At 41.1% G+C, this 18537-nt stretch overlaps 1 protein-coding gene across 18 annotated transcripts in view; it reads right to left on the reverse strand.

Annotated features, from left to right (window-relative positions):
• Positions 1-18537, reverse strand: part of SP100 (SP100 nuclear antigen) — a 105391-nt gene that overhangs the window by 40190 nt on the left and 46664 nt on the right. For 9 of the 18 annotated variants that reach the window (XM_080798026.1, XM_080798023.1, XM_080798032.1 and 6 more), the window contains exons 4-13: positions 17202-17285; positions 15333-15395; positions 14489-14638; positions 9562-9678; positions 8725-8805; positions 7195-7278; positions 5774-5866; positions 4600-4653; positions 4210-4266; positions 3878-3961 (exon numbers count right to left, since the gene is read on the reverse strand). In XM_080798026.1, coding sequence (XP_080654152.1) covers positions 3878-3961; positions 4210-4266; positions 4600-4653; positions 5774-5866; positions 7195-7278; positions 8725-8805; positions 9562-9678; positions 14489-14638; positions 15333-15395; positions 17202-17285 — 867 coding nt within the window. The remainder of the gene's footprint in view (positions 1-3877; positions 3962-4209; positions 4267-4599; positions 4654-5773; positions 5867-7194; positions 7279-8724; positions 8806-9561; positions 9679-14488; positions 14639-15332; positions 15396-17201; positions 17286-18537) is intronic. The other 9 variants (XM_080798028.1, XM_080798027.1, XM_080798024.1 and 6 more) reach the window with 3 other exon arrangements.

Consider the following 18537-nt stretch of genomic DNA (forward strand, 5'->3'; position numbering starts at 1 on the left):
TCTTCATTTGCATCTTCTCTCTTACAATGATCCTCCCTTCCCCCACCCCTCCGCTAAAGGATGTCTCCACCTCTGAAATCTCTTTCTTTGTTCCCCATTGTCTTTGTCCCTTCCTTTCAATCTATTTTTTTTCTCTTTTATCCTTTTCTTTTTGCCCAAATATGTATTTTTGTTCACCTATTTTCATTAATAACTTTTCCTATCCATCCATTTATGACATTTTTAACATACTTTTATATTTATTTTATGTGATATTATTCTTCTCTAGAAATATTATTTTTATTTATATATATGTATATATAGAACTAAAATGGATTCTGTAAATATTCTGTATAAATACTATAATAAGGTAACTTTTGCCAGACAAATTTCCAAATGTTGGGATACAGGAAGTGAACAGTATTTTTCACTTACTCAAGGAGTTTCCTAAGCCTCTTTCAGGTGCCAGGTGCTGAGATAGTAAGACGGGTGCTGATAATAATTCAGACACAAGACTACTGAAGCATCAGTGCTTGTCAATCTTATGAGCCACCAGAGAATTGACACAGAAACAAATGACTGAATATATTGGAATATGAAGAAGCATGTGCAAGGGTCTAGATTCAGCAAAAACAAGTAACCACAAGGAGTTTAGCATATCTGAGCATGAAGTGAAAGAATAAGGAGCATTGATGGGATGTGGAAAAGAGGCAAGAGCCCTGAGGTAAGTAGCTTTGGAAGTCACGTAAAGGAGAACTGACTTAATCCTAAAGGAAGTTAAAGGACATGAGATACAGTTTTGAGAGATCAATTTAGCTAAATCACTTAGAATACATTTGGTGGGAACAAGATTAGAAGGAGATTAGAAGGAGAACAGGAACTTGTGTATCTATTTCAAGTGAGCAATGATACAGATATGGACTAGAGTGTCAGCACTGGGAATGGAGAAGAAGGGACAGGTTGGAGATTTAAAAGGAAGAATTGATAGTTAGGTGACAGATGTGGTATATCTATTGAGGAGATAGCAGTGTCATTCATGACTCCATGAATTTCAGCCTGAAAGAATGGGAAAATTAATAGTGTGTTTTAGAAACGGAACACTGGAGGAGCAGATGTTGGTTTTAGGAAGATGATGTGCTCAGTTTGGGAAATGTTGAGTTTGAAGGTTTTGAAAGACACCTAAAGTGGTGAAGGCTAGGAGCTTCAGAACCTCGGACAGAGATCATTCTGCCATTGGATGGATGACCTTAGCTGCATAAGGGATGAACTTAGCTGCTTAGAGGACTGGGCTAGGCTGGATATGTTATGTTTAGGTACTATTAAGTTGTGGATGGTGATTGAAACCATAGGAGTGGATGAGATGCCAGGATGATGTTTCTTGTAATCCGGGTGAGTTATAGGGGACACTGATACCTGGGAACACCTTGCCCTGAAAACTCACTGCTACTGTGAAGCACTCCTTGCACCAACATTGCTTTTGTCTCCTGACCATTTCAGAGCCCACAATTTCCCCATCTTGCTTCTCTTCCTTTTACACTCACCATTTTTCGATCATCTTTTAACTCTTTTTTTATATGGTCCTCGATGTGCCTCTTCATTCTCTTCTCCATTAATTAACCTAACATGTGTATTTCTTTCCATCTATTTTCCTATGCTTTTATCCCTGTATCTAGTTTTATTATTGAAGTAATCCTCTTTCTACTGTCACTTTCTTCGCATTTTCTCTTTGCTTCTAGTCTGTTTCTCTTAATCTTCTCTTGATCTTTTGGCTGTTTCTACAATTACAATCTTTGTTTTTATATTTTATCTATATTCAGCTTAATCTCACAGACTGCTACTGTTATTCATGAATCAAAGGCCTATTCTTTTGACACTGACCACACTGTTGGCCATTATTACTTTTGCCAGTTCCCTATGGGCTTTTCTACATTGCAAGACTCAGCCAGTCATGGACTTTATTACCATGTTTCTGGTACAACTCTTGAGAGTTATCTTGAAAATCATCACTCTTCCCCACAAAACTCCCCAATCTGGTGATATTTGGGTTCCATGTCCACTTGAAAAAACTTGAAGTATACTCAGTCAGATGTCTTTCCAATTGGAGACCACAGCCTATCTTTTCCATTCTTCCTCCTTACATTATCCATTCAGTGTCACCTCCCTCTGTTCAGGAGCACAGCTCTTCTTTCTCTTTTGGCTCCCTCAAACCTGCTGAAAGCAGTCCAAATCTGGGCACAAGTCTATGTACAGGAGTGTATGTGCATTTGCGTGTGTATGTACATGCTATGTTTTGGGGGAAGAGGTAAGTTAAAGAAGGAAGAGCTTTCCCTCTTTGCAGATGGAAAAACAAAGATAATTAATATCATAACTGGCTTCTCCATCAGATGCTTAAATGTTGGCATCTCTTCTAACCCTCTTCCTCTATTCATCTGAAGAGCTTTGATTTCACAAGAGGATACTGAAGAGAAATAAGAAAACGACAGACTACAGACAGGGACCACTTTGATGTGGTCAAGCCCATTTATATTCACTATTCAGATCAATTGAGAAAACACCCCCTCCAATGACTACACCTTATATCCAACAAAGATGTGCCCTGTCACTTTTTTAATCTGGCCACAACTCATTCTCCTCCTTATTTCTCAGTTTTCTGGCCACTTCCCTGACTTATGCATTTCTATCTCCATTACTTGATTCTGTGAGCTTCTCTCCCTGATGTCTCTTGTCCTCTGTGTTGTTTTCTTTCTTTTCATCAGTGATGTTCTTAATCTCTGTGCCTCTTTATTTCTCTCTCTTTTTAAAAAAGACTTTATTTATTTATTTGAGAGAGAGAGAGCATGAGAGGGGGGAGGGTCCAAGGGGAGAAGCAGACTCCCTGCTGAGCAGGGAGCCTGATGTGGGACTCGATCCTGGGACTCCAGGACCATGACCTGAGCTGAAGGCAGTTGCTTCCAACTGAGCCACCCAGGTGCCCACCTTTTTACTTCTCTATTCATTCTTTTGGTTCTGCCCTTCCAGGTATTTTTTTTCCAGGTATTTTGTATACCTTATAGCTGGCACCACTCCTACCATCTTATTTTTCTTCATGATTTTCATTTTTATCTGTCTATTTATCTATCTATCTAATCATCTATATAGGTGTTAAATAAGTTTTCTTGCATCAGGCACTGATACATTCTGCTGATACTATATCGCAGGTCCCTTGTACCTCCTTTTTGGACTTTGATCACTGGATACAGTTCTTATATTCCTGCCTGTTAATACAACAGTCATACTTTTTGACCTTTGGTCAAATTGGACAATTTGGTCAAATGTGTATTTCCTCATCCCAATATAGGGATAACAGAAATTAGCCTGCCTAAGTCCTGAGGATATTGTGATGACAAAGTAAGATCTTATTTGCCAAAGTACTTTAAAATAACACAATAGAATCAAGTTACAATGTGGTGGACATCTGTCAAGAACTATACTAAAGTTTGAAAGTTGTGGATCTGAAGCTTTTATTTCTGTCTGTAATTACATAGCAGGACCAGTTGTTCTTTTGAGAATTTTACAATTACAAATGACATTAGTACCAATCAATATATCACTATAGAAATCTAAGATCTTAGTGGTAGTAGGCATGGCAGTAGGTATTAAAGAGATACCACTGTTTTGCTATTCATTTCTTCCACAACAGCAGTATATAATTACATACATTTATTTGATAGGACTCAGCCTGTTAAACATGAATTTATAATAATTTCCTGTCTCCTAGTTTCTAAAATGCTGAAAAGGAGTTCTCAGGATTAACTGGATACAGGTCTTCAAGGTGCTCAGAATAGAATGCATCAGGAAACAGTAGCTTTTAATTCCTGACATTCTGCAGACCAAGGCTTGGCATCCTAATCTTCTTTACCTGACCCACTTCTTAGGACTGAGCTAGAAGATTCCTGAGGTTCTTCTGTATGACTTAATTCTGAACAGTTAACACTGCTGATCCCTGCAGAAAGAAACAAAATTCCTTAGCAGTCTCAGTCTGTGTCCTAGGAACCAATCTGGCACCAAATTCTTTAAAAGGAAAATTAGAAAAGGAAGTTCATGTAGGAGAAGCAGGAATATTCCTACTACCAGGCTACCTTGTAGCTCCATCTGACCTGTTGGTCAAGGTTGCTCCAGGAACCACCCCCAGGGCTTGGCTGGGGGACAACCTTGCCATGGAAGGCACTCCCTTTTGTCATCATGCCTTACCCTCTCCACTTGTTGGAACATACTTCCTCTTCCAGGTCTCTTGCTTATCCAGGGAGTCTGTGGAAACAACGTTTTCAAGATGTCAAGGCCTTTACCAGCTGGGGTCTTCAATAGTCATACAGAGCAGAACAGCCCTCCACTCCCGGAGTTACTTTATCCTATTTAAGCAAGTGAAGAATATACTTATATTGCACTTGTACCATTGAACTTTTTGAGGCCTACACATTGTATCAATTAGTCCAGCCCACCCAATTCAAAATGTATAATGTGAATCCTTAAATTACCAACAAATTAATTTTTTAATTTTAGAGGATATAACAAAATTTTTTGAACAAAGTTTTTGTAGTAAAGAAAGATATCTGTTACATCAAGATTTTTAATTGCTCTTACATCTTTTCCTCTTGCGTATCCCCCAAATAGATTTGTTTCCAATATCCTCAGGATCTAAAAAGTAAAGGAAAACACAACCAATAATCTACAACTAAGAGTTGTAAATCTTATGACTACTCACGCTGTAGACAGGATTTGGACTAGAAAGACACTATGATGATCATTTCTGTCTCTTCCCATCTAAAGGAGAAAGATCACTACTAAATGGAACAGAGAACTATAATCCTTTGGCCCCAACTGCAAAATCAAAGAAGTTTTGAAAATCCATATTTTTCCCATAGGTTTTCAGCTAACTACTTCGGCTGTGAATCTGGACTTGAGCTGACATGACTCCATGTAAAAACTTTATTTCTCACACTTGGTGTGAAATAACACAATTTGTTGCAGGAATATCAATATAGTATATTTGAGAATGGGATTCTGTCCCAGACCCTGTTGGATTTTTGGTGGTGGCTGGGGGGTAATATATAGGATATAAACCACATTGTCTCTCTAACAGATTGTTATTTTATGCCTGGCTTCAAATAAGAGTCCAGGCTGTTTTGTCTCTTCTAGTAACTTTCCACACAAGATGTGTGAAGATCCTTAAATGTTTATGTGCCAGAGTTTCCTCACCTGTGGAGTGGAGACAGTAACAGTTATCTGGCTACCTTTAAAGTTGTTATAAACATAAAAGTTTATCTTACTAGTGAAGATATTTTCAAATATTGTATAGACCAATGCCATATTGGGGTTATCTGTCAAAAGGTATAAATTAAATTTGATGATCATAACCAGAAGCTTTTCTTTCTGTCAATAATCAGAGTCTATGACCAGAATCTTCTGATTTTTGAACAAGTGTGCTACAAAATCAAGCAATAGCAGATACCCATTTTCTCTGCTTTCTAGAAAATCAGAGTGGGCAGGGGTGGAAATCACTACATAATTCAATACTTTGGGGTCAATAAATTTGAAAGTATGTCGTAAGAATGACACTACCATTCAACTAGAGCCATCTTGTTAAACCTGAATTTATAATGATTTCTCTCTTTGCACTTTTCAGAACGGCCAGATGTGATAAATGCAGAGAATAGGATCCTAGGCTGTGGAGTGTGCTCGGAGTTAAATGCCCAGGAAACAAGAACTCTGAACTCAGATTCCTTGTGTCTGGGAGTCCAGTGATGTCAGTACTTACCCTCCTCATCAGTATCACTTCTCAGTACTGAGCACGAGGCTCTTGGGGGACCCTCATCCTCACTGGATTCCAAATACTCAACAAATCTTTTTGCTGTGGAAGAAGAAAGTGTCCCTTGAAAGTCTCAGTTTATGACAAAAGAACCAAGATGGTTAAAAAGCCATGGCAAGAATATCCCCAGGACATCTTGGGAGTCTGGTATCAAAGAAGGCACATTTCCCACTTGGCTGCTTCCCTAAAGCCCACTTGAAACAGGGTCCCACACCTCCCCCATCTAAAACTCCTTGGAAAGTTTACTTGAGAAAAAAATTTAATTCTATTGTGTTTGAGCCCTTGATTTTTTGGGGTTTGCTTGTTACAACCATTAGCCCAACTAATTAATACTAAAGTTAAAATACAAACCACCCTAAATTAAAACAAATTTATATTCTACTTTGAAAGATATAACAAAGAATCAAAATGGATCTTTTGTAGAAAACACTGTTCATTTGTAACCACCAAGAGTTTTTATTTTCCCTTATCTACTTTCCAAACTCTTTCTTTGGATATAGGCAATTTTCTGAAATCTGTGGGGTCTATAAAGTAAAAGGGAAGAAACAATTATTTGTATGCAATGATCTTACAAATTCTGTGACAGCTCAATGGGCTTGCAATCATAACAATCCTTTGATGATCATTTTTCTCTCTTTCCTTTAACTGAATCCAGTTCTGATGGCCTGGAGTATAATGCTGGGTTCCTGCTTGGCTCTCCTTTTGCTCTCCATGTAAATTTTTAAATGACTCTTCAACATTACTAGCTGCAGTTGCCTTATCTATAAAGCAGGGATAACCTAGTTACCCTATTTCCCTGTTAAGGTTTTTTATGAAAACAAAATGAAGCTTTATTTATAAAAGCCCTTTAAAAAATCACAATGTGAGCCAATAGTCAAGTAATTTGGGTTTAAGAATAGCTGATCAGAAGTCATTCTCCCATCAATAATTAAATAGCACAAATTATTCTTTGAAGGCTTTTTAAGTTTGGAACTAAAGATAATACTGTCAACAAACAGAGGTGCACCATGCTTACTTTTTTGAATAGAATATAAAGCATATTGGTAGAGAATAGATACATTATTGCAACTCTTTTGCATTAATACATGATAGTGCATAGAAAAAAAGTTTGTCATTTTACCAGCATGTTTTTGCTACATTTTCTATATATCAGTTAAATGGGCCCATGCAGTTAAATAACAATCCTTCCCGCCTTCCTGCCTCCTTCCACTTCCCAACAGGGCGAGAGAAATTAAATGCAGAAAATAGTCCCTAGAAGTTATAGAATCAAGGCACATAGAGCATGCTCAAAACAAGGTTCATCAGAAAAACAGCTCTGGATTTAGACTCCGAGTATTTGTCCTCCAGGGCTGTAATCCTAATGCTCTTACCCAGCGTAATCTGAAGTTGTGAGCAGGTAGTTTCTTGGGATTCTCCTCTCTTGCTTGATTCTAATGAGTCAAGATTACTGGTCACTGCACAAAGGAAGAGGGCTTTTTAGGGGTCTCAGCGTGTGACCAAGAAACTGAAATACTAGCAGGAAATATCCTCATAAGAAAAGTGAGAAAAATCTAGAAAACCCATGCAAATTGTGGTCTGCAACAGTGCCACCCTGGTCTGTCCTTCTAAGCTATCTGCCTTGGATGGTAGTCCCACTCCATTCCCTGTCCCCAGAGGCAAGGGGCAACTTTGCCCTGTTTGCTCTTCCCATACTATCTGTCTTCTACTTCTTACCCCTTCCACTGTCACTTCACACTTTCTTCATCTCTGCTGTTTCTAACCTTGGAAATCCTGTGTCAACAACCTCTTCTGATCCCACCCAGCCCAGTGCATTTGCAAGGCTGAGAAATAATCTATTGTGTCTGCATGCTAGACGTATTTGGGACTGCCTTTTAGAGCAGTTTCCTATACTAAGACAGAAGTTAAAATGTGTACCCTTTAAAACCTGAAGTGAATTTACATTTTACTTTGATGGATCTAGTAAGTAATAAGAATGATGTATCATTTAAAATATTGTTCTTTGATAACATCAGGACCAGGTAATATTTTTACTTGTTTTTAGGTCTTTTCCAAGTATGTTTCCCTAAACAGGCATGTTTCTAATAACTCTGGGTCAAGAAAGTATAAAGGGAAAAAAATCACCCATGTGTGCACAAAAGATCTGCAGACTTTAGGACCACTCATGCTACCCACGAAACTGAGGAAACATTTTGATAATTTTGAAATCATTTTTAGCTTCAATTTTATAGAGCAAAAATGCAGAATCCAGGATGCTGTCTTGTCTGTCCCTTTAATTCTCCATGAGACTTTGTAGAAGACATTTAAACATTGATGTGATTGTGTTTTCTCTACAATGTCTGGGGTACTTAAGATTTTTATAAATTAAAAAGTAAGGTATTATTTGCAAAAGTCCTTGGAAAAGTCATTATAGATGCCATGACTTGCTGAAGAACTCTAAAAACAATACTTTGGGTTTCAAAGTGCTCTATCTGAATCTTTTTTCTGCTAACACCAGTTAGCTGAATGAGTTGTCTTTTGACACAATTCAGTTTGTGCTCAGATGATGATATGATCTTCTAATAAAGGAATATTTAGCTTTCTGTTCCCTACAAAAATCACTGTATAAATCCAATACCATATAAGCTAGCTAGCTAGTTAAAAAAAACACTAGCTAGTTAAAAAAAAAATTTCATCATTTTGATAGCCTATCAATTAATAGGCCTCATCTTAAAAAAACTATATATACAATGATTTTTTAATCTTCCTGCATTTCCCAAAAAGGTAGAGTAAAATAAATGCAGAGACTGGGATTCCAGGATAAACTGAATCTATCATACAGAATAGGCACAGAATAAGGTGCATCAAACAGTAGTTCTTAATTCAGATTCCTGTAGCCGAAGCCTACTTTCCCACTTCCTTACTGGGTCCGCTTTCCAGTGCTGACATGGAGGCTTCTGGGTCCTTGTCTTCATCACTGGTTTCCTCGGAGTCACTGCTGATCACTGCACAGAGGAGCAAAGCCCTTTAGCTTCAGGGTGGGGCCAATGAGCCCACATAGCAGGCAATTCAGCAACAGGACCACTAGGGAAACCTAGAAGCTAAGTTAACTCAAGGCACCCTGGTCTGTGCTTTTAATGAGTGTGACCTGCAGGTTGCTCCAGTCCTAAACTAAAAGTGATGGAATTCATGCACAGAGGGCAGCGTTGCCCACCCCGGCCAACACTCTTCTTCCCCCACCTTCATGTGACCTCCTACCCCTGCCCTCATGTGACCTCCTACCCCTGCCCTCATGTGATCTCCTACTCCTCCCCCACCAACCTCCAGGATCCCTATATCTTTTAGTCTCAATTTACTCCACTTTCTTCTTGGCTTTGCCTATTTCCCTTACTTATGCCTCTCTTTCTGGCAGTGGTATCCCTCTATAACTCTCTTTGTCATCATGTGTTTCCTTCTTCATTCCCTCTCATGAATATCTTGGCTCTCTGAAGTTTTTTTCCTTTTCTTCAACTTCTACCACAATACTTTCTTCTTTCACTTTAGAAATAGTCTTCCATATGTTAGTACTTAAATCCACTATTTCTGTCTTTTTCTGATTACTGGGATTTTCTCCTGTGGAGCTCACTGTGTACGATGCTGGTTCCTCCCCTCTTGCCTCCATCCAAGGTCAACTGGTCTGCTTCGATGGACCCTGATGACAAGTCTCAGCCCCTTGCCTGGAACTGGTGACTCAAATTACACACTCTTTCAGTCAGCCTTACCTATTACTTCAGATGCCTGGTTAAGTGTCGAGCTGAAAAATGGCTTTTCCTTCTTTATATCCACCAGACGCACAGAACAGGAATTGACTTGGATTCCATGGTTGGGTAGCGGTGAGCCTAGATCAAATTGTAATGAATGAAGAATTTTCATTTGTCTCCCCCAAAGGGAGTACACACTGTTCACTACTATCGATAAGTCCTTCTCCCTGTAAATCCACTGCAGGGGTGAAACTCTGCCCCCTCAAACCCCTTCTTTCCTGCTGCTTAACTGTGTCCCTTTCTCTGTGCCTCCCTGGGGTTTTTTTTGTTTGTTTTTATTTTCTCTTCTCCCCCTTTGATGAATTATCTTTTGCTTTTTTGTTTTTAAAGATTTATTTATTTATTTTAGTGGGGGCAGAGGAAGGGAGCATCTCAGGCAAACTCTGTGCTGAGCATGGAGCCTGATGTGGGGCTCTGTCTCACGTCCCCGAGATCATGACCTGAGCTGAAACCAAGAGTCAGATGCTTAACTGACTGAGCCACCCAGGAGCCCCACTTTTTGCTCTTTTAAAAATAAAAATTATATTCTCAGTAAAATGTGCATTGAAAAAAATGGGCAAATCATAAATTTTGAATCATCACAAAGTAAGCATATCTGGGTAACTGTCACTGTCGTCAAGAAATGGAAGATTACTCATACTCTGGGAGCCTCTTAGTGATGCCTCCTACTGACTATCTCTAGCATGTAGCTCAAGTTAACAACATGCTCATCCCGACTTTTTTTTTTTTTAAGATTTTTATTTATTTATTTGACAGACAGAGATCACAAGTAGGCAGAGAGGCAGGCAGAGAGAGAGGAGGAAGCAGGCTCCCTGCGGAGCAGAGAGTCCGCGGCAGGGCTGGATCCCAGGACCCTGGGATCATGACCTGAGCCGAAGGCAGAGGCTTTAACCCACTGAACCACCCAGGCACCCCTCATCCTGACTTTTAATACCACTTATGATTAATTTTGCCCCTTCCAAAATATACATGTTTGTATAAATTGAATTATGTCCCTTCCCTCATTTGTTCTCTCTGTCTCTGTCATTTGGTGGGGGCAGGGAGACGATTTGGCTTCCTTTCTCAACATTATGTTTGTGAGAATCATCTGTATTCATTTTGCTTTTTAACTTCTGTATAGTATTGCATTGTAGAAATAACCCATGAAAAAATAAAACCATAAAAAAATCCTTTTTTTTTTTTTGGATTATTGGATCTTGCTGTTTCAAGATTTTGGCTATTATGAATAATACTGCTTTTCTGTGTGTTTCTTTTCTCTTTTTGAACATAGTGTGCATTTCTATTGGTTTCAGCTGAGGAATGTAATTGCCAAGTCACAAGCTATGTGTATTTTCAACTTTGGGACTATATACCAAACCGTTTTCCAAAAGCATGTGCAAAGGCAGAGATATAATTGAGAGGGCTTGACAATTCAAGTAAACAAGCAGAATTTGGTATGGTGGGAATGTGGTGGAAGAGAGTGTCAGGGGGAGATGATGCAACTGTATGGGAGGTACCCTTCAACACTCCACACCAAGCTATGTTGACCTCATGCTGAGGATCAAAAGAGGGCACTAGGTTTAAATAGGAAAGCCATATGAACTGGTTGGCACTTTTACAATGCTCATTGAGCTGAAGTATGGAGAACAGATAGAGGGGAGCAAGATAGGAGGGAGGAGGCCAGCAGGAAAGTTCCTCTACTTTGAAGTGAGAAGTGATAGGAATCTGAATTAGCGTAAGCATCCTGGACATGGAGAGAAATGGGCAGGTTGGACATATTTTGAAGTTGGAATTGACAGCAATGGCAAATAAAGTAATGGTTATTTTTTTTTAAGATTTTATTTATTTATTTGACAGAGAGAGATCACAAGTAAGCAGAGAGGCAGGTAGAGAGAGAGAGAGAGAGGAAGAAGCAGGCTCCCCACTGAGCAGAGAACCCGATGTGGGGCTCGATCCCAAGACCCTGAGATCATGACCTGAGCCGAAGGCAGAGGCTTTAACCCACTGAGCCACCCAGGCGCCCCAAGTAATGGTTATTTTAATCCACTGAATTTCAGGACTGTTTTTTACACAATAATAGGTAACTAATATAGCTTCCGAATAGAAATGACTTTCAGATCTTTGATTACAAGACTTCAGGCACTTAAAGGAATGAATCTTGAAGACAGGTCTGGAGCAGAGGTGTGTGTAGGAATCCACAAATCACAGATGGTGACTGAAGCCATGGAGACATGAGATGCTTGGGTAGAGGCCCATTTTTTTCTGAGGGAGTGAAAGGGTCATTTTGGTAATTGTAGACACCTTAATGATGTCTTCTCAGTGGTTTTAGGAAGAGCCCTCTGCATCTTTTTTCTGGTGACCATCTTTTCAAATGGAACAATGTTCCATTTTTGTCTTCTCTCTCTTTATTTGGTCCACTCTCTTAACACTTTTTCACTCACGGTCCCTTAACCTATCCTCTACTCATTCTCTTTAGACCTCCTCCCTATTTTTTCTATTTACTGGTATTAATTTCCTTCTGTCTATTTCTCTATTCATACTCTTTTTCTCAACATTCTTTATCACTATCTCCCAGGATCCAGCAGGTTCTAGGGTGAGTCAGAAGAGGTGCCAAGGGGACAAGAAAATACCAAGAATAAGATTTTCTTTCCATGTGTCCTAGGACCTCCTTGCCTCATCCTAGAACTAGCCCCGCTCTCCCCTACCAGATTTTTCAGTTTATCCGTTCTCTGTTACATTTCCTACTTTCTCCTACTTGATCTCTGTTTCTTAATTATTAGTGCGTCTTTCTGTGTGCCTCTTCTATATTGATTTTTGTCTTTCTATTCATTTTTCTCATCTCAAGCATTCCAGTAATCACCAAAGTTCTCCTCCTGTGTCACTGTCTCCCCACTCCAAGTCCCTCCAGTTGTCCCTTCTTTTCTAAAAGTCCTTCACCAGAGCTTCTGTACTTGCAAATCTGACCAGCAGTATCATGCATGGTTTCCATGTTTCTGTTACAACTTCTGAGAAGCAAGTTGCAACTTATTTCTTTTCACCAACTCCACAAAATGGTACTGTTTAGATTCTATGTCAATTTATCTAAAGCCCATGTTGTTCCTGTACTTTGTCATTTGGTGTTCTTTGGTTCACTTTTTAAATATTTTCTCTCTCTGTATTCTCTCCTCAGGGACATGCCCTTCATCAAAGAGCTCAGCTCACTTGCCCCCTTGCATCTCACATGACTTAGAAGTAGCCAGAGGCTGTGCACAAGGCTGTGGGTCTTGGATATTGTTAGGGTCAGGGAGGTGGTTAGTATCAGAGAACAAAGGAAAGCTTTTGCTCTCATAGAAAAACAAAGATAGAATTTAAAAATTGGTAAGATAAGTGATAATTACTTTTTCCATCACAGGAAAACCCACAGGATGGGTTCTTGTTCACAGGACTCTGAGGATAAAAAAGACCACAGCTGAGACCCTGCAGAGCCCTCCTTGTTCTGCCTATTTGCACTTTGTTACACCGCACCTGACTTCTCTTTTCTTCTCATGTTTCTCTTTCCAGCTTGTCTGTAATATATTGTCACCTTAACCTTAACCCCATGAAAGTGTTGGTGCTTCAGTGATTCTGTGATCAAGCTCTCCCTGACTACTTTGAACTTTTCTTTCTGTCTCTCTTCCCTCATGGGGCACTGTAACTTTTCACCCTTTGCCTCCTCATTTATCCTTCCTTTTTCCTTTCCTCTTCTCTCCTTTCCCTTTTTTTCTTTTCTTCTCTCCTTTTTTCTTCTCTTCTTTTTTCTTTTTTAATTAAGGAAAACCAAATTTAATAGGCATACATATGGGGAATCCACAAGGACATGGGATTCCAAACATCATGAGACAACATGAAGCTTATATGAGCTTGGGAGAGGGATAGGGGCCTGAGGATACAGAGAGGAGAAAAGTCATTAGCAAGAAAGTCAAAGGGGATGTTTGGAAAAACATGTGACATCGTTCTATTATACAGGTAAGTTCTTTCTTAGGTAAAGCAGAGTCTCTGTTAGTATTTCTCTTCCTGGAATAGGCTCTCCTTTCCAGGGTATATTGAGGCAGTTATGGAGAAGGCAGAGCACCTTTCCTGCATCTGCTACATTTTTATTTTAACTCAAAATAATCTTTATGCCTAATTGGCACATTTTAGGGCAGCCTGCCCTGGGCCCCAACACTTGAATGTATACTGTGAAGTTTTCTTTTTCTTTTTTCTTCAAATTTGGGTATCTTTAAACTTAATACCCAGTTTCTTCTGCTGAGGCTGTACGCAAACTGATACCACTACAGCATGTCCTGGTTTTCTCTGCCTTGCTCCTTAGCCAGAAACCATCTTTTTTTTCTCTTTAAATTTCTATAGTGTGTACCCATGTCTCTCACAGCCCATACTTCTTATTTTGCTTTGTATTTTATTTGTCTGTGTACTCCTTTAATTTTCTTAGTAGCTTTTGAAGATCTTAAAGTCAGAATACATTTTCAGCCCCTAGCACTGCAACTTTTCTATCAATAAGAGGTATTCCAACATCGAGAAAATTTAAAAGCACCAGTAACATGTTTTGTATATTTTCCATTACATGTAGGCAAATATTGCTCTTTCAGTTAAACAGTACAAATTAGTTCATTTACCATTTTTATCAGCAGGAAAATTGTAGAAGTTGGCAATTCTGATTTCACCCAATACCAGCTTTTAATCCAGTAAAAAAATAGTTTGCAAAAGCTAACACTTCCTAATTTCCTTCCTCCCATCAATATATCAAGCTGCATTCTTGCCTTCTCTATATCTGCATGAGCTTCCCTTCTTTGTTAATAGATGTTTCCTTAAGTTCGGCATAACTCCATTCTCTGCCACCAACAAGGACTGCTTAGGCCTCTACAATCATGCAAACCCAAGCAATCAGTCTTACCTGCTGGCTCAGATTCTTGGGCATATTCCTCATTTGCTTGTTGGACTTCTTGTGCATCATTTTTGTCACTGGTTATATCTGTTCTGTTTCCATTTATCTGCTCTGGTTCGCAGAGGTTCTCCAAGGGCCCATTTTTGGATGGGGTTTTACCTAAACCATGTTTTAATTCATAGATATTTTATTTGCCCTCTGCATCAATCAGGGTCCAACAAGAAAATACAAATCACTCCAAGGTTTTGCAGCACAGGGAATTCCATCCAGGGGCTGGTTATACAATTGATATATACAATTGAAGTCCAAATAGAAGAATGCAGTGACAAGAAGAATACTTAATAGGATGCTGTGGGAGGGACCAAGGGTGTGCTCCAAGGTCAGGGTCACTGGGTGGATAGAAGCTGGCCCATGGCTGGCCTGCTTGGTGGGAAGTGGTATCATGGATGAGGTGCAGCCGCTGTCAGATTTGTAGACAAAGGCAGTGATGGGGAAATATCCAGCTTCTCCCTTTTCCCTGTTCTCTGATATCTTGTTAGTGTCCCACGTCTGGAACCCAGCAGGAAGCCAGCAACAAAGGGAGCTAGCAAGTAAGTCCACAGGGGCCAGTGGCCAGAGAGAGAGGGCAGAGCAGAACAGGGGAAGGTAAGGAATGAATCCTAGGGCAAACACCCCAGGACTTCCTTACAGAAATTGAGAAGTAAAGACAGAAATTCTGGGCAATCAGTGATTAAAAAAACACACACACCCCTGCACCACCACCACCACTCCCCGCCGGCCCCTGCCACCTCTCAGCACATTCCAGAATGGGACAAGAACACAAAGGATCAGAATACAGTCAACAGGAACAGACCGTGGTAAGATGAGGATTGGGGGCACGACGAGGTCAGGCTTCGATAAGAGTTTTCGCCAGTTCCTAGAGGGAAGAAATTGCAAGTTCATTTCAGAAATTGAAGTATTCTCTGTGCCATTCTCCCCTAATCCCATTTTTCATAAAGCAAGAATTGAAGATCCCCTCCAGGTAGCCATACAGAGATAATGTGGACTTGACAGATCCCATGCAACCCTTGCAGTCAGACCCCAACTGGCAGAGTAGAGGAATGGGGTCAGCTGCACCCCTGGCTAAAAGGGTCTCAGCCAGACCACCTCACTGCATGTCCAACTCGAAGCACTTTGAGTAACTGGTGATGGCTTATCCTGACTCCCATGGCCATAGTGAAGCTGCCTTTGTCCCCAGAGCTTTCCCTGACCAGTGGAATTACTCAGGTCCTAAATAGTCCTGCTGACTCATCTCCACCTCCTCTTCCTCTACACCCTCCCTCTACACATCTGTTCCATCTTTCTCATTGGCCTTTCCTTGAGGATTCCATGTCCGATTCTCCTCTACCTCATTCCATTCTTGGTATTCTTTTTTCTGTATCTTTCTCTGCATATATTTCCCTTTTGTCTCATGCTTCTGTCTTTTCCATTAGAATACTGGAGTGGCAGTACAGGGTTAAGAATGCAGGCTCTGTCCCAGCCAGAAGGTAGAAACAACCCATCATTAACTGAAGAATGAATAAGCAACATGTGATGAATATATCCATACAAAGGAATGCTCTTCACCAAGAAAAAGGAATGAAGAACTGATTCACGCCACAACATAGATGAACCCTGAAAATATTGAGCTGTGTGAAAGAAGCCAGACATGAAGGGCATGTTGATATGATTCCATTTACATGTAATGTCTGGAATAGGTAAATCCAAAGACACAGAAACGAGATGAGTAGTAGCCAGAGGCTAGGCAAGAGGGGCACAGGGAGCGATATGGAGTTCCCTTCTGAGGTGACCAGAATGTTTTGCAACTAGACAGAGGTAGTGGTTGCACAATATTGTGAATGCATCAAATATCATTAACCATACACTTTAAAATGGTTAATTTTATGTTATGTGAATTTTTACTTCCATTAACACACACACACACACAGGCTCTGGGTTCAGAAGGCCTGGGTTCACCCTTGCTCATCTGACCCTAGGCCAACAAAACACACAGTCTCTGGATTTCAATTTCCTTATCTGTAAAATGGGCACATAAGCAATGCCAACCTCCAATGGTAGCCTGACCACTAAACCTACAACCGTCCCCATAAATGTTCAACCAGTGAGATGTTAATAACACAGCTATTTCTACTGTGTCTTTTAATCCTTTCTTCTCTTTCATTTCCCTCCTATTGTGTCTTTTAATCCTTTCTTCTCTTTCACTTCCTCCTTCTCTCACTCAAAGTACCCACACCCTCCCTTCCATCTTTTTACCACTTCCTCTTTTGTCTCTCTGTGTGACTGGCTTTCTCCTTGACTCTGGGCTCTTGAACAACATCCCCCACATTGAAATCAGCCCTTCCGCCATCATTTGATTTTGACCATGGCCCCTTTACAGCTTCACACCGATCTTTTCCTACAGGGACTTTTCTAAATCACAATTACTTCCTGACAGCGAATCTGCTTAAATCTGGTTTACTCTCACACTGAGATTCTGTCCCTTTCTCTTGGTTATTGAGCCAATAGTCTCTTGTCATAGCTACTCCTCCAGGATTTGGCCTCTACTTAGACACTCATGCAAACACCCCTCCCTGCCTTTTCCTTGGTCCTTAACACTTCTTCCCTGATCAGGACTCGGGGCTGAGTTCCCTTTCTCCTTTTCTTCTTTGCAGGTGAGAATCAGTGTTTATCGGGTTACAATCACCTTGTTCAATGCTCAGTTGGGTATTAGGACTGTTGTCCACCTCTTCTTCATCACTTTCTTGGTAATTAACTTTCTCTTGGATTGCTGAAGACAGGGAGACAGAAGGAGGCAACAGGGATCCCATCAGAGACCAGGAACAACACCTCAAAATTATACAGTTAACAACTCCCAAGCCTCAGGTCACTCAAGCTCAGTGCCTCTGATCCTCCTTGTAAAGCTCCCCCATCATCCCTGGAATAGAAAAGGGAACTCCCAGCAAGAGAGTCTATGTTTCCCACATAGAAAGGAGCCACACCAATGTAAGGAAACATCATGATGCTGTTACTCTTGTAAAAGAATTTGCTGATGGGCAGGAAAAGCATATATCAAAGTAAATAATAGAAGTGAAATGTGTTTCTGAACTGTTCAAACTGAAAGGGAGAAATAGGTATTACCTCTGGGGAAGAGCTAGGCTCTCAGAGAGATCCACAGGTATGAAAGAAAAAGTCCAGCTGCTCTGAAGATGCTGCTAGACAAGAGGAGGGTTGGGGCAGGGAGGGTGAGCGCTTCCCAAAGACACAAAGCAGAGGACACCTGGAGGAACAAGACAGATCTCCCAGGGGCCCAGATCCCAGGAACAGAGGAAGGACACTCTGCAGCTCTGAGCAGGGAGCATGGATAGCTGCACTGGAGGAGCTCCCCACGGGCCTGCCCAGGGCTGGGGAAGTCGCCAGTCAGGGGAGGGAGGGACACCAGCCCAGCACTCCTGCCTGTAGGTGACCCAGCACACATGGAAGGAAGGAAATAAACCAGGAAGCCTGGAGGGAGGTGGGGAGGATGTCTGTGGGGAGTTCAGGGAGGAGGGGACCCCACAGAGTCCGGGAACCTGCTGCTCTATGGCCCATGGCAGGAGCTCCTCCTGGGGCAGGACTTGCAGGGGTGAGTTGCACGGAACAGTGGGAGCCACAGATGCTTTGTCATCTCAGGACCTGGCCTCAGACCCTGGCAAAACCAGGTGGAAGATTCAAGGAGAACAAAGGAAAAGGTGAAAGGGGCCCGTGTGCATGTAGGTGGTCCCATGGGGGCTCAGGGGGCTCTGAGCATGGGATGAAGGTGGGACTGAGCAGCAGGAGAGAGCGCTGCACCCTAGGCCACGGCCCCCAGATTCTGGGCTTTGGGTCGCTGATGCACAGCTCCTGTGGACAACAGTGTGTGGGAGGCGACCACTGCCATCTCCCAGGGGCAGGTGGGTGGGAACAAGTGTAGGCGAAGGGCACCCCAGCTCAGGGAGCCCCAGAACCTAACACAGGTGATGTGCACACTGAACCTGGAAGGGGGGTCCATGAAGAGAATCAGA

This window comes from Martes martes, assembly GCF_963455335.1.
Source record: "Martes martes genome assembly, chromosome: 3".
Lineage (NCBI taxonomy): Eukaryota > Metazoa > Chordata > Mammalia > Carnivora > Mustelidae > Martes > Martes martes.